We start from the raw sequence: 14,921 nt of genomic DNA, 5'->3' as shown, positions 1-14,921 counted from the left end.
CCAGCCCCACCACTCGGGGTCTGGATGGAGGAACAGGGATCCAAACCCTTCCCCACCCGCCCTGCCCTTCCCGGGGGGGGGGTCCCGGTCCCGCCGGGGCCGCACGGGGCCGCGTCCCTCGGGAATGTCATGCATTAGTAATGGCCAGCGATCCGCCGGCGCTGACGGCATTTCTTCCAGGCGGGAGGAACAATCCGGGCGGAAACCGGAGCCGGCCAGGGGCAGGCAGAGAGGCTCAGGTGTCCCCCAGGGGGACATCGGGGTCACCACCAGTGGCCTGGCTCGTCCTGGTGCCCGCTTGGGGCTCGGGGTGCATCCGGATCCTTTGGATGTCCAGGGGGTTGGGGAGAGGTTCTCATGGTGGAAGGTCCTGGCATGTGGCACAGGGACAAAGCCAGGAGGGCTGGGAATGTCCCAGTGCCACCAGGAGCAGCCCCAGGAGCACCGGGCAGCGCTGGACTGTCCCCTGTGTCACAGGGGCTGTGGGGCTGGGGGTGGCACCCAGAGACCCTTGGGGGTGGCACCAAGCACAGCCTGGTGGCAATGTCACCCAGAGAACTTTGGGGGTGGCACCAAGCACAGCCTGGTGACAATGGCACCCAGAGAACTTTGGGGATGGCAATGTCACCCAGAGACCCTTGGGGGTGGCACCAAGCACAGCCTGGTGGCAATGGCACCCAGAGAACTTTGGGGGTGGCACCAAGCACAGCCTGGTGGCAATGGCACCCAGAGACCCCTTGGGGGTGGCACCAAGAACAGCCTGGTGGCAATGGCACCCAGAGAACTTTGGGGTGGTGATGGCACCCAAACCTTCATGGAGGTGGCACCCAGGTCCCCACAGTGGTGGCACCAAGCAGAGCCAGGTGGGAGCAGCCAGAGCCCAATGGAGGTGGCACCCAAACCCTGCAGGGTTGGCACCCAAAACACCACAGGGAGAGCACCCAGAGCCCGGGGGAGACAACACCCAGGTGTCCAGAAAGTCCTTGGAATTCCAGGGGAATGGCACTACAAAACATTGTGGAAATAGGACCTGGAGACCCACGGGGATGGCACCCAGAATTCCACAGGCTGGCACCCAAAATCCCTGAGGGATGGCACGGATGGCCATGGCAGCCAGAGCCCCTCTGGGGTGGCATCTGAAGCTCCATGGGAATGTCACCCAGACCCCATTGGAATGTCACCTAGAGTCCCATGGGAATGTCACTCAGAGTCCCATGGGAATGTCACCTAGAGTCCTATGGGAATGTCACTCAGAGTCCCTTGCGAATGTCACCTAGAGTCCCATGAGATTGTCACCTAGAGTTTCATGGGAATGTCACCCAGAGTCCCATGAGATTGTCACCCAGAGTCCCATGGGAATGTCACCCAGAGTCCCATGGGATTGTCACCTAGAGTCCTATGGGAATGTCACCCAGACCCCTTAGGAATGTCACCCAGACCCCCATGGGAATGTCACCCAGAGCCCGTGAGGTGTCACCCCCATCCCAGGGAGCCTCAGGGCTTTGCCCTTTGCACCGTCACAGACCGGGCAGGTGACACTTTTGGGTGTCCCCAGGGCAGGGTGACACCTCCGGGTGCCCCCGTGAGCAGGAGCAGCCCCTGCCACCAGCACTGGGTCCCTGTCCCCCCAAACCACAGGTGGCAGCAGGTGGCACTTGGGGACACAGCAGCCCCGGGGGCAGCGCCAGGGGACAGGGAGGGCAGCCACTGGCGGGGCGCGGGGGCCACCTGCCGGGCCGAGGGGACAGTGCCAGCCCCGCTGGCCGCTGACAGGGGGGCCACCTGCCGGGCCGAGGGGACAGTGCCAGCCCCGCTGGCCGCTGACAGGGGGGACACCGCCGGGCCGAGGGGACAGTGCCACCCCCGCTGGCCGCTGACAGGGGGGACACCGCCGGGAGGGGGTGGCACTGTCCCCGCTGCCCGGCGCACGGGAAGGCGCAGAGCCCGGAGCGCTGGTGGCCCCGGCGGTGGCCCCGGGGGTGGCCCGGGGACAATGTCCCAGTCAGTGGCGCTGGCAGCAGGTGGCACTGGCGCGACACCGAGCTGGGGACAAACACCCCGAGCTGCGGAGGAGGAGGGGGATGGGGAGGAAGGTCAGGCTCAGATTTGGGGACAAGCCACGTGCCAGCCCTTGTCACCCCGCCAGCCCCGGAGCTGTCCCCATCCCCTGCACGTTCATCCCAACTCCAAAATTAGGAGAGATTATCCACAAAACAGCCGCTCTGCCTAATTAGCACCCATTAATGACACATCCATTAATTACAGAGCTCCCGTGGCAGCCGCACCTGGAACAGCTTCTGCAGCTGCGAGGGAAATATGGGATCTGGGAGGAATGGATGCCCCAAAATCCCAAAATCCTAAAAATCCTAAAAATACTAAAATTCCTAAAAATCAGCCCGGGAGCCGCGGCTGTGGTCACGGGGCATCACCTAAAAATTCTAAAATTCCTAAATGCCTAAAATCCGAAAAATCCTAAAACCCTAAAAATCCTAAAAATCAGCCTGGGAGTCGTGGCTGTGGTCACAGGGCATCACCTAAAAACCCTAAAATTCCTAAAAATTCTAAAAATGAGCTCGGGAGCCGTGGTTGTGGTCATGGGGCATCACCTAAATTCCTAAAAATCCTAAAAATTCTAAAAGTCCTAAAAATCAGCTCCGGAGTCGTGGCTGTGGTCATGGGGCATCACCTAAAAATCCTAAAATTCCTAAATTCCTAAAATTCCTAAAAATCCTAAAACCCTAAAAATCCTAAAACCCTAAAATCCTAAAATTCCTAAAAATCAGCTCGGGAGCGTGGCTGTGGTCACGGGGCATCACCTAAAAATCCTAAAATTCCTAAAAATTCTAAAAATCAGCTCGGGAGCCGTGGGTGTGGTCACGGGGCATCACCTAAAAATCCTAAAATTCCTAAAAATTCTAAAAATCAGCTCGGGAGCCGTGGCTGGGGCATCACCTCAAGAGCTGGAAAAGGAATTTGTGAGGTTGGAAAATCCTCCAAGATGATCAATTTTCCCTTCAGCCAGAAATTTTGGGGCTGATCCCTGAGGATCACAGCTGCTCCTGGGTTTTCCCTGCAAGCCCAAACACCAGCCAGGTTTCAAGGTATATACAGATTTTATTTTAAAAAAAGAGAAAAAAAGGAAAAAAAAAATTACAGTTCTTGAATTATACATGACTATTGGAGAGGTTCTACCCAGAGCTGTGTCACTTCAGTGACAAAAAAAAGGAGAAAAAGGAAAAATAACCAAGAACTGACTCCACCAAAGGGCAAAACCACCCCAAAATCAACTCAGGTCTCACCTGACAGGTGAAAGAGGCAGCAGGATGAGGAGGAGGGGAAGAAAAAAAGAAAAAAAAAAAAATAAAGTTGTCAAAGATAACCCAAAACCATCCCTGGCTGGGGATGTGTCCACTCAGCTTCTTCCAGGGAAAAACTCGAGGAAAAATGAGATTTTTTTTTTTTTTTTGGCAGGGGTAGAAGGCAAAAGTTGTTCCCAAAGCAGCTCCAGGGGCTGTGGCAAAATTTGGCAGTGGGAATTCCCAAAGTGACTCCACCACTGTTTTGTGAAGAAGAAAAACAACAAAAACCACCCTGAAGATGATAAAGAAAAATTTTTAAAAAAGCTGAAAATGATCCAAAAAAACCTTTCTTGCCCACCCCCCTCCAGCCAGGACACTCCAAGCAGCTGCTGCTCCCTGCCAGGACCAACCTGGGATTTGGGATTTGCTTTTTCCTGGGATTTGTCCTGGACAAACTCCATGAATCCATCCCAAAGTCTCACATCCAGCTGTGCTTCCCCAATTTTTTTTTTGTTTTTTTTGTTTTTGGGAATCCCAGCTCAATATTTCTCATATTTTGATGCCCTAAATCCACGTGGGGTGAATAATGTAGACAAAAAAAAAACCCTGCAAGGGAAAGGGGGGAGTGAGGGAATTAGAACACTATTTTTATACAATATTGAAAAAATACAAATTTTTATTGTGATTTTTTTTTTTGGTTGCCTTTTTTTTTTTTCTTGTTTTTTTTGTTGTTGTTGTTTTTTTTCCCTCGTTTTTTTTTTTTTTTTTTTTTAAGCTTTTTAAACTGAAATCACCACCCAGCACTGGACTCTAATCCTAAGTAGCACCTACAAGGTTTATAGCACAAGCAAAAAACTGCCAGGGCAGCAGGAAAAGCAGGTTCAACGTGGCCCCTCCCTCCCCAAATTAATGAGCAAACAACGTGCTAGATAAGAGTTAATTACATCATTACATGTTAAATAATTAATATTACCCTCCAACAAGCCACAAATTGCTAGATAGAGAACTTCAGCACAGAACTAGCCACAGCCCTACACCACTGCTGGAAAAAAAACAAATAAAAAAAAGGAGAGGGGAAAAAAAAAATTAAAAAATCTTTTCTTGGTGCCCAGAATTAACAGAAAGGAAATCCAAGAAGGTTTTTTATTAAGGAAAATCATGCCAAAGCCAAGTGGGACTTGATGGAGTTTTGGTTTTTTTTGTTGTTGTTTTCTCCCTCCCCCCCTCCTCCCCATCAAAATAAGAGAAAAAAAAGAAACTGATTGTGCTTTATGGATGGAGATGGGGTTGGGATGTCCCAGCCCCAAGTGGGTGGAAAGGAAAAGGAAACAAACCCAAATAATTCTGGGAAAATGACAAATGTACCAGTCTGACATTCAAAACTCTGCTCCAGAGTCGCTCAGGGTGGGTTGATTTTTTTTTTTTTTTTTTTTCTTCTCTTTTCCTGCATCACAAATGAAAAGATTTTATCCAAACCCCTCTGAAAAAAATCCCCAGAAGAAAAAACAGCAGGTAACATTCAGCTTTAAAAATCCATCTCAGTTCCAATCTCTGATGCACAATTATCCCAATTCAAGTATCCCAGCATCCCAAGGAGACATTTACTCATCAGATTTCTAGGAACAACAGCCAAAAAAAAAAAAAAAAAAAGGAAAAAAAAGGAAAAAAAAAATCTCTCAGCTTGCTGCAAGACACCAGGAGAAATCCAACATTCCAATTCCCAAACATCCTGGAGGAAAAAAAAAACCAAAATAAAGAAAAAACCAAACCAACCAACAAAAACCCAAAGAGTGAATTAATTTGCTTCCTCAGTTGGTGCTTTTTAGGCTTTTTTTTTTTTTTTTTTATTCAGTTCAAATTTTGTGTGGATTTTTTTTTCCCCCTAGATCATATTCTTAACTCTTCAAGAATTTTTGGTTTTGTTTTCTAGATCATATTCTTAACTCTTAAGGAATTTTTATCCTGTTGTACACACACAAGCAGATGAGAACCAAGGTGGTGCAGAAGAGGGGAAGAAAGAAAGATTTTAAAAATAAAATAAAATAAAAAGAACAAAAAAAAAAAAAGAAAAAAAGAAAATCAGTGCTGATGATCTGAAGCTCTGGTGAGGCAAATCCATCTGGTCAGAGAAAATTCCCAGGACACACAGAGAGTGTTTGTCAGCTCTGAACCAGATTTCCAGCAAAAGAGGGAGGAGGAAAAAAAGAAAAATAAAAAATAATAATAATATTAATAATAATAATAATAATAAAGCCAACTGGAAGCCATTGGAGGTTCCAAAGTGGGACAGAGAAGAGTTTGAATTTTTGAATTCCATGTGCTCAGGGATCCCAGTGGTTCCAACCTTCCAGCAAGGGAACAGCTCCTGATCCACTGCAGGGCAGGAACAGCATCCAGAATTCTCCAAAATTCTCCAAAATTCTCCAAAATTCTTCTCCAAACTTCTCCAATCTCCCCAGGAATGCAGCAGTGCAGGAGGAGTCCACAGCAGAACTGAAATTCTGATTTTCCAGATCCAGTGCTCCCAGCAGCTCCACTCATTTTCATTTTTTTTCTTTACTTAAATTTCAATTTTTTTTTTGTCTTTTTAAAACACAAACCTAGAGGAGCTCCTTCCATCCCTACACAGCTCAACCACCCCCAAGGTTTAAATTCCAACATCTCAAGTGGAAACCTCCATCCAACAGCAAATTCCTCTTTTTGTTTTCTGCTCTGTTTGGATTTTTGTTTGTTTTCTCTCTTTTTTTCTTTTTTGTTATTCCCTCCCTCCCAGGGCAGCACACCAAAAAGTAGACTTGGCCAAATGGGAAAAAAAAAATAAAATTAAATTAAATCTCAATGCATGCATCCAGGCTGCATATTGCTACCAGAATGGAATGTTGGGAATACTCTAAAAATGCACCTTGGGACAAAAAAAAAACCAAAAATAAACCAAAAAAATTGAGAAATGACTGAGAAAAAAAAAATCAAGATTCTAAAGGGTGATATATATATATGTATATATATATATCAATGCTATAATTCATAAAAACCTTGTTTAGTAATAAAAAAAAAATTGCTTTGTTTAAATATGAATATTATAGTCTTGCTTCTCATGGTTAGGAAATTAGAGTGTCTCTGAAAAGCCTCTACTACAACTCCATATCCTGAGCCTCATCTTCAGAGAAATCAGACATGGAGCTCTCAGATGAGCTGTCCCCAGTGCCTTCTTCCTGCTCTTTTAGTGCTTCTTCTGTTGCATATTTCTGGATGTATTCTGGGGGAAAAGAGGAAAAAAAAAAAAATAGAAATGAATTTTTAGGGGTGGTGGGGTGGGGGGTTGGTGAGAATTAAATGGGGGGGATATAGGGAAATATTGTGTGTATTAGTAAAATGTGGGGTGATATGATATGGTATGATTAATATAATATAATATAATATAATTATAATATAATATAATATAATATAATATAATATAATATAATATAATATAACAATATAGTATAATATAATATAATATAATATAATATAATATAATATAATATAATATAATATAATATAATATAATATAATATAATATAATTATAATATAATATAATATAATATAATATAATATAACATAATATAATATAACATAATATAACATAATATAATATATAACATAATAAAATATAACCTAACATAATAAAATGTAACATAATATATAACATAATATATAATATAGATTCATATAATATCATATAGTATAAGAATATAAGAATATATAAAATAATATATAATATAATGATATATGTTATATAATAATCTATAATAATCTATAATATAATAATCTATAATATGATGATCTATAATAATCTATAATATAATTATAGATTACATAATTATATATATATTATAATATTTATTGTAATATACTGAAATATCATCATGAATAAAAATAATAAAGGGAAATATCATCATGAATAAAAGCAATAAAAACAATTAACAATTATTGCTGATAAATTATATAATTTTTAAGTGATTTTAGTGCCCAGAGAAACTGTGGCTCCTCACTGGCTGCTCCAGGGAAATTCCCACAATTTCCTGGTGAGAAAAACCTCCTTGAAGCTTTTCAAGCTTTAAATGTCATTTTTTAAATGTCATTTTTTATCCAGAAAAGCTCCATGGCTGCTTTGTTGTTGTTTTTTTAAATTTATCTTATTTTTTGGGAAGGTTTAGCACAGGAAAAGTGAAATTCTTTCCATGCTGAGTCTTGCATTAATTGGGATTTGCATTGGGATTTTCAGTCCATTGAGGAAAACATAAAAATAAAAACTAAAAATAAAATAAAATAAAATAAAATAAAATAAAATAAAACAAAAAATACTCTCCCATCACACACACAAAAATTCCCTGTGCTCTGAATGACAAAAGCAGAGCAGCAATAAATAAATCAATCATGGATCTGTTCCTTTATTCCTGACTTTCAGCAATCTGAACCTGCCCAAGGTTCTTTTTTTTCAATTCAGCTCCATCCCATCCTTGTCAGGCAACCCTGGGAAGAGTTTTTGGGTTGATGGATTTATAAAATTTTATAAAATGTATTCCAAGATGAGGGGGCAGGATATTCCTTTATCCCAAGGGATTTGCTCAGAGCTTCCTTGGGATTAAATCAAATTTTTCTGGAATTTTTCCAAGGATATTTTTAAGTTTTAAGCAGTTTCCAGAGGACTCTCAGTGGAGATTTTATCTGATAAATCTTTTTTTTTTTTTTTGGCCTGGAAGCTCCATGGTATAAAAAAAAGCAAGGAATGGATTTTGGGATACTGAATAATCCTGAATAATTGACAATTTTAATCAAATTGTGACTCCAGCTTTAAGGTGATGTGGTAGAGCTGATCCCAGTACAGAACTCAAAACTCATCTCAAATCCAAATTTCCCCACCAGGAGATGAAATGTTGGTTGTGTTCTCTGGATCAGAGGAGAAATCACCTCCATAAATTTGGCACAGCAGGAAAGGGGCCCTGCTGATTTTTAGGCAAATTTTAAACATAATTCCTCATTTTTTTTTAATCCCAATTCTTATTTTTGCAAGGCTAAATCAGTTTGGTGTCTCACTCAGCAGATTGCTTGGATAATTCTATTTATCCAAAATATTTATCCAAAGTGTTTTGGGATCCTTCCCTGATCCCAAGGAGGTTCTGCCCTTGTTTTCTCCTCCAAAGCTCCTGAACCCCTTTGGAATTTTAGTTGAAATTCCTCCAATTTTTCCTTCCCCTCCTCTGCCAGTTTTTATTAATTTCCCTGCAGTTTCCAGACATGGATTTAGGAAGCCTTGGCTGAATTAAGAAGCAGCAAGAAAGGATTATTTGGCCTTTTCCACAAATTCCTGCTCTGGCCACAGAACCACCTCATCATCAATTCTCTCAGAACTTTCCAGCAAATCATTTTTTATCCACTGGCTGTTTAAAATTGGAATTTTTCCTGCTTTTTTTTTTTGATCACACATCTTTTCTTCCTTGCTTAACCTCAACACCCCTTAAAAAAATCACCAAAGGAATAATTTCCTTTGTGGAAAAGTGGCAAAGCTGATCTCCCCCAATAAATCCAATTCAAGCATTCCAATGATTTTTCTCCCCAAAAAAATCTCCCAAAATCCCACTGAATCATTCCCACCTTTCCTTGTTTAAGCTTTGCTGATGATTTTTAACCCAGCAGTTCCATTTAACTAAAAGAGAGGGAAAAAAACCCCAAAACTAAACGAGCAGCAAAGAGTTTCATTCCCAGAGGATGGAACCTCATTAATTGTGTTAATTAGGGCTCACCTTTAATTTTCTGTTTGTACTCTTCTGGTCGGTGGAGGTACATGGCTGCAGCATCACCATTTAGAGGATCTATGGGATTGGGATAAGCCAGCAGCTGGGGCAGGAAGGACTCAAATATATTGGTGAGATCTGCAAGGCAAACAGAATGTTGGTGTTCATGTCCTCAGAGGCAGAATTATCCCAAAAAAAAAAAAAAAAAAATCATCCTGGAATATCCAGGCAGGGAAATGCACTGAGAATCTGGGAATAAATGGAATAAAAACAAAAATAAAAACAGCAGCTCCTCACAAACTCCTGCACCCTGCACATAAATGCTGGTGTAAGAAAGGAAGGGGATGGAATTTTTCTGGTTTTTAATCCTGGCTTGAAAAATTAAGAAAAACTCTAAATTGTTGAATTCTTGACCTCTTCCAGTCTCTATTTAAATTGGTTTCCACTGCCTGGATCAGAATTTGGGAATCCCAGCCCTGGTCAGGATTCACCACAGCAGTTTGGCCACCTCAAGTTGTTTCTTCTCATGGAAAAAAGATTTTTTTTTTCAGGTTGAAAAGAAAAAAAAAGGGAAAAAAAAATTCCCATTCCAGAGTCATGAATTCAACCAGATCCTGGAGCTCTCAACTTCCCAAAAAATTCATAAAAAAGGGATGGAGCCACAGAATTGCAGCTCCAGAATTGATGTTTGGGGATGGAACACAACAGCACCTGGAAAAAGGATTTTAATCCCCAAAAAAATCCCAAAAACCAGCAGGAATTCTCTGTATGGAAAGGCAGAGGCAGCTGGAATTTCCAGGGATGGATTCAGGCATGAAGTTGATTTTAATTTGTAAAATTTGGGCTGTGTCTCTTCATTTGGCTCATAAAAATGACTTTTTTTTTTTTTCTTGAAAGAATTTTTTCTCAAAGCTCCCAAATCTCTGCTGGATCAGCAGGAACAGCTGCAGGAATTTCACACCTTCCCTAAGGAAGGAGCAGGAATTGAACCATGAGATCCTCAGGAATTTTTTTGGGGTGGATATTCCAAATTTAACCCAAAAAATAAATTGATTTATTCCCTTTTTTTCCATCAGAGAGGGAAAAGGAAAGTGTGGAGTGAGGAGGAGGAGCTGGAATTTTGGATTTGGTGATTCTGCCATCCCAGAGTCCCCCTGCAGCTCCAAGGCAGGAATATAAAAACTGGATTTTTTTTTATTTTTCTGTCTTTTATGTGGAAAAGTGGCAAAGTGGTGACAAATCCATCCCTGACCATACTGGGAATTCCAGCTAAAATCAAATTTTCAGGGAAAAACCTGAAGGATTTGATGTCCAAATCCCCCTGAATTTCTTCCACAACTGGAATATCTGAAATTCCCATTTTTTCAAGAGAGACTCAGCTGTCAATTTGAACAATTCCAGCTTTCTCTAAATTCCATTTTATGTTGATCTATTTATCTCTAAAAACCAATTTTTAACCAGGAATGACCACTCTGTGCAGCATCAGAGGCAATATCACTTCCTAACCTGTAAAAAATTTTATTTTTCTCAAGATCTTGGCACAGGGAGGAGTTTCAAATTCAGTAAAAAATCACCCTAAAACTCCAAAAAAAACCCCAAAAAGTGGCTTGAAATCATCTGTAATAAGGAAAATGCCCAACTCACCATAGAGAGCTGTCCAAGTCTGATTGATTACATCTAGACAGACAGTTCCTGACCTGGAACACATGGAAAAAAAATTAAATTAACACTGGAAAAACACTCAGGGAATTGAAAAAAAAAAAAATCCTCCCCCAACCCCATTCCCTAATTTATTTATTTATTTATTTATTATTTAATTTTTATTTTTAATTTTTTTCCCCCCAACCTCATTCCTTAAGGTTTGGGATGAGCATATATTTATTTATTTAATTTATTTTTAATTTTTTTCTCCCCAACCCCATTCCCTAAGGTTTGGGATAAGTATTTATTTATTTATTTAAAATTTTATTTTTATTTTTAATTTTTTTTCCCCAACCCCATTCCTTAAGGTTTGGGATAAGCCCTGATTATTTATTTATTTATTTATTTATTTATTTATTATTTTTAGTTTTAGTTTTTTTATTTATAACCACCTCAATCTTCCCAAGAGGAAATAAAGTTACCATTTTATTTCTATTTTTAATTTTTTTTTCCCCCAACCCCATTCCTTAAGGTTTGGGATAAGCCCTGATTATTTATTTATTTATAATTTTATTTTTAATTTTTTATATATTTTTAGTTATTTTATTTATAACCACCTCAATCTTCCCAAGAAGAAATAATTTTACCATTTTATTTTTATTTTTAATTTTTTTTTAATTTATAACCACCTCATCTTCCCAAGAGGAAATAAATTTACCATTTTATTTTTATTCTTAAATTTTTTTTATTTTTAACCACCTCAATCTTCCCAAGAGGAAATAAATTTACCATTTTATTTTTATTTTTTTTTTTTTTTTTATTTATAACCACCTCATCTTCCCAAGAGGAAATAAATTTACCATTTTATTTTTATTTTAAAATTTTTTTTATTTTTAACCACCTCAATCTTCCCAAGAGGAAATAAATTTACCATTTTATTTTTATTTCTTATTTTTTTCATTTTTAATTTTTTTTATTTTGAACCACCTCAATCTTCCCAAGAGGAAATAAATTTATCATTTTATTTTTTATTTTTTAATTTTTTTTTTAATTTATAACCACCTCAATCTTCCCAAGAGGAAATAAATTGGAATTTTATTTCCATGAAAGCACAGGCAGCTCCACATTAAAAAAAATTAAAAATTCTCCCAATTAAAAAATTGGGGAAATATTTGGAATTTTGTTAGATTTAATCCAAACATGAAAGAAATATTCACTCACGCTTCATCAATGTTGGGATGGAAGATTTTATTCATGAATCCTGCAAGGAAAAAAAGAGGAAAATTAGAAAAAAAAAACCCAAATAAATATATTTTTTTTACATGAGAAATCTGAAATTTAACAATTTAAAATAGACACCATTCCCACCTATGGCTTTGTCCACATTTCAGATTTCTAGATTTGAAAGGATTTTTAAATTTTTTTAAATTCTGAGTTGTAAATTAAATTATTAAATAAACTCCAGTGGTTTCATACTTTACAATGCACCAGAAGGTGATTCACACTTTAATCAAAAAATTAATTTTTTAATTAATTCAACCTCAAGTTCAAGGCAGTTGGAAGCTCCAAAAATTCATTTTTTTTATCCCATAAATAATGATATAAAATCAAATATATAATTGAATTATGCACCATCCTCAGCCTGTGGGGAAGCAAAGCACATCCACCCTAAAAAAATGTTAATTTTAATTTTAATGTTAATTTAATTTAAATGTTAATCAGAGATTTCTAAAGGAAATTTTATTCCCTGACTTATCCAGAGCTCAGGTTGGGTCAGGAATGAGAAAATTTTGATTTTCATCATTTCCAGATGAATTTTTTTTATCAAAAATTTCCATTTAACCCCTAAAATTTTTCACTTCTACCTCTAAAAAATCAGATTTTCAGAGGAATTTTTTTCTTTGTGTTATCCAGAGCTCAGGCTGGGTCAGGAAGGAGAAAATTTTGATTTTCATCATTTCCAAATGAATTTTTTATCAGGAATGTCCAGACCAGAGATAATCAGGATGGTCCAGGAGGTTTCACCCAGCTCTGGCTGTTCCAGATAAGCTGGGGCAGAAAAAAAACAAAATAAAAAAAAAACAGAAAAAAAAAAACAACCAAAAAACCCCAAAACAAAATAACAACCAAAAAACCAAAAAAAACCAAACCAAACAACAACAAAAAAAACAAACAGCAAAAAACCCAAACACCTCCCACCAAAATAAACAAAACAAAAACAAAACAAACAAACAAAAAAAAAAAAAAAAAAAAAAAAAACAAATAAAAAAAACCCCAAACCAAAAAAAAAAAAAAAACCAAAAAAAAAAAAAAAAACAAAAAAAAAAGAGAAAAAAAAAATAAAATAAACCCTCCTGGGAGTTTTCCTGAGTCTCAGCTTTTTTTTTTTTTTTTTGAGAAGGAAAAAAATTGGATTTTTCAAAAAGAGCAAGATTTTGGGAAGGAAAAAGGGTTTTTTAGCAATTTTTTTCAGTAATTCAGGCAGTTTTTTTGGAAGGAAAAAAGGAGGTTTCAGCCAGAGTTTGTTGAGAAAAAAGAGATTTTCCAGCAAGAGCAAGATTCTAGGAAGGAAAAAAGGATTTTCAGCAAGAGGAATATTTTGGGAAGGAAAAAAAGGGATTTTCCAGCAAGGGAAAGTTTTTTAGGGAGAAAAAAAGGATTTTCAGCAAGAGGTTGAGGAGAAAAAATGGAATTTTTTCAGCAAGAAGATTTTTGGGAAGGTAAAAAGGGATTTTCCAGTAAGATATTTTTGGGAAGGAAAAAAGGAGGTTTCAGAAAGATCTTGAGAATTAAAAAAAGGATTTTTCAACAAGAAGATTTTGGCAAGGAAAAAAGGGATTTTCCAGTAAGAGGAAGATTTTGGGAAGGAAAAAAGGGATTTTCCAGTAAGAGGAAGATTTTGGGAAGGAAAAAAGGGATTTTCCAGCAAGGGGAAGATTTTGGGAAGGAAAAAAGGGATTTTCCAGTAAGAGGAAGATTTTGGGAAGGAAAAAAGGGATTTTTCTAGCAAGAAGCAGTTATTTAGGAAGAAAAAAAAGGGATTTTTAGCCAATTGAACAGAAATTTGAAGGGTGAGGGAAACTCCTGATGAGATCTGGGCTGAACCAATGGAAACACAAAGAATTTAAACAAGTGAGGGATGGAAAAGTGAGAGAAAAGCAGCAAAATCACCAAAAAACTGATTTTTAAAATTAAATAATTAATATATATAATAAATATATAATATATATAATATATATAATATATAATATTATAATTACAATTATAATATAATATATAATAATAACATATAATCATAATATATATAATATAATATATAATAAATAATTAATATATAATATATAATATATATTAATTATTTATATATAAAAAAATATATATAATTTTGCATATATAATATATTACATATATTGTATATTACATAATTATATTGATATTATAGATTATAGATTATAGATTATAGATTATAGATTATAGATTATATATATATAATTAAATATCTGATCTGAGCTCCCTGCAGATGTTGGGTTGGGGTTTTGGGGCTGGAATTGGATGAGGTGTGGGTTTTTTTTAAACCATCCCATAATTTCAGACTGCCCTGACAGGTGCTAGTTTTGTATAAAAGGCACCAAAGTTGCACAATGTGCAGATTTTCCCAAGCAAATGCAAATTGTAAAAGTAAAATCACAAAATCATTTATTCTTAAAAAAAACCCAAACCTATAGTCAAAACAAAAAGAAATTTCTCTCCCTAAAGTCAATAAAAATAATTATTTAAGTAAAAAAAAAACTAATTAAAGTGTCTCTCTATATTGTTGTGGTGGAGGAAGAAATAATCTAAAAATCTTATTCCAAAAATTTATTATTTTTTCTCTGTGTTGTTCAGAAATTTCCTCTTTTTACCCTTTGAAGTTTTAGACCTGCCTTGTTTTAACTCCTGAATCTTATCTCCAAAAGAAATTGAGTATATTAAAATTAGCAATTAAATGAATTTAATTAAACTAAGACACACCCAAAGACATCTGAGGTGGTTCTTGCTCCCCAATGATGGATCCAAACTAAAAATCATTTTATAATTGAATTTCCTATTGCTCTCCAATTATCAGCCATGCCAGCATTATTTCTTTTTTGTTTGTTTTTTTGGTGATAAATTAATTCTTTTCAGTTTTTCCATATATGGATTCCCTGATCCAAGAGGATGGAAATG

General features: G+C 37.7%; 1 protein-coding gene across 2 annotated transcripts in view; it reads right to left on the bottom strand.

Moving 5' to 3' along the window:
- Positions 1-5,181: 5,181 nt before the first annotated feature.
- Positions 5,182-14,921, bottom strand: part of UBE2H (ubiquitin conjugating enzyme E2 H) — a 35,258-nt gene continuing 25,518 nt past the window's right edge. For both annotated transcript variants that reach the window (XM_079303724.1, XM_079303725.1), the window contains exons 4-7: positions 11,937-11,976; positions 10,719-10,771; positions 9,084-9,212; positions 5,182-6,555 (exon numbers count right to left, since the gene is read on the bottom strand). In XM_079303724.1, the coding sequence (XP_079159850.1) occupies positions 6,431-6,555; positions 9,084-9,212; positions 10,719-10,771; positions 11,937-11,976 (347 nt within the window). In that variant the 3' untranslated portion in view covers positions 5,182-6,430. The remainder of the gene's footprint in view (positions 6,556-9,083; positions 9,213-10,718; positions 10,772-11,936; positions 11,977-14,921) is intronic.

Source organism: Erithacus rubecula, assembly GCF_903797595.1.
Source record: "Erithacus rubecula genome assembly, chromosome: 4".
Lineage (NCBI taxonomy): Eukaryota > Metazoa > Chordata > Aves > Passeriformes > Muscicapidae > Erithacus > Erithacus rubecula.
This window is presented reverse-complemented; position numbering and strand designations above follow the sequence as displayed.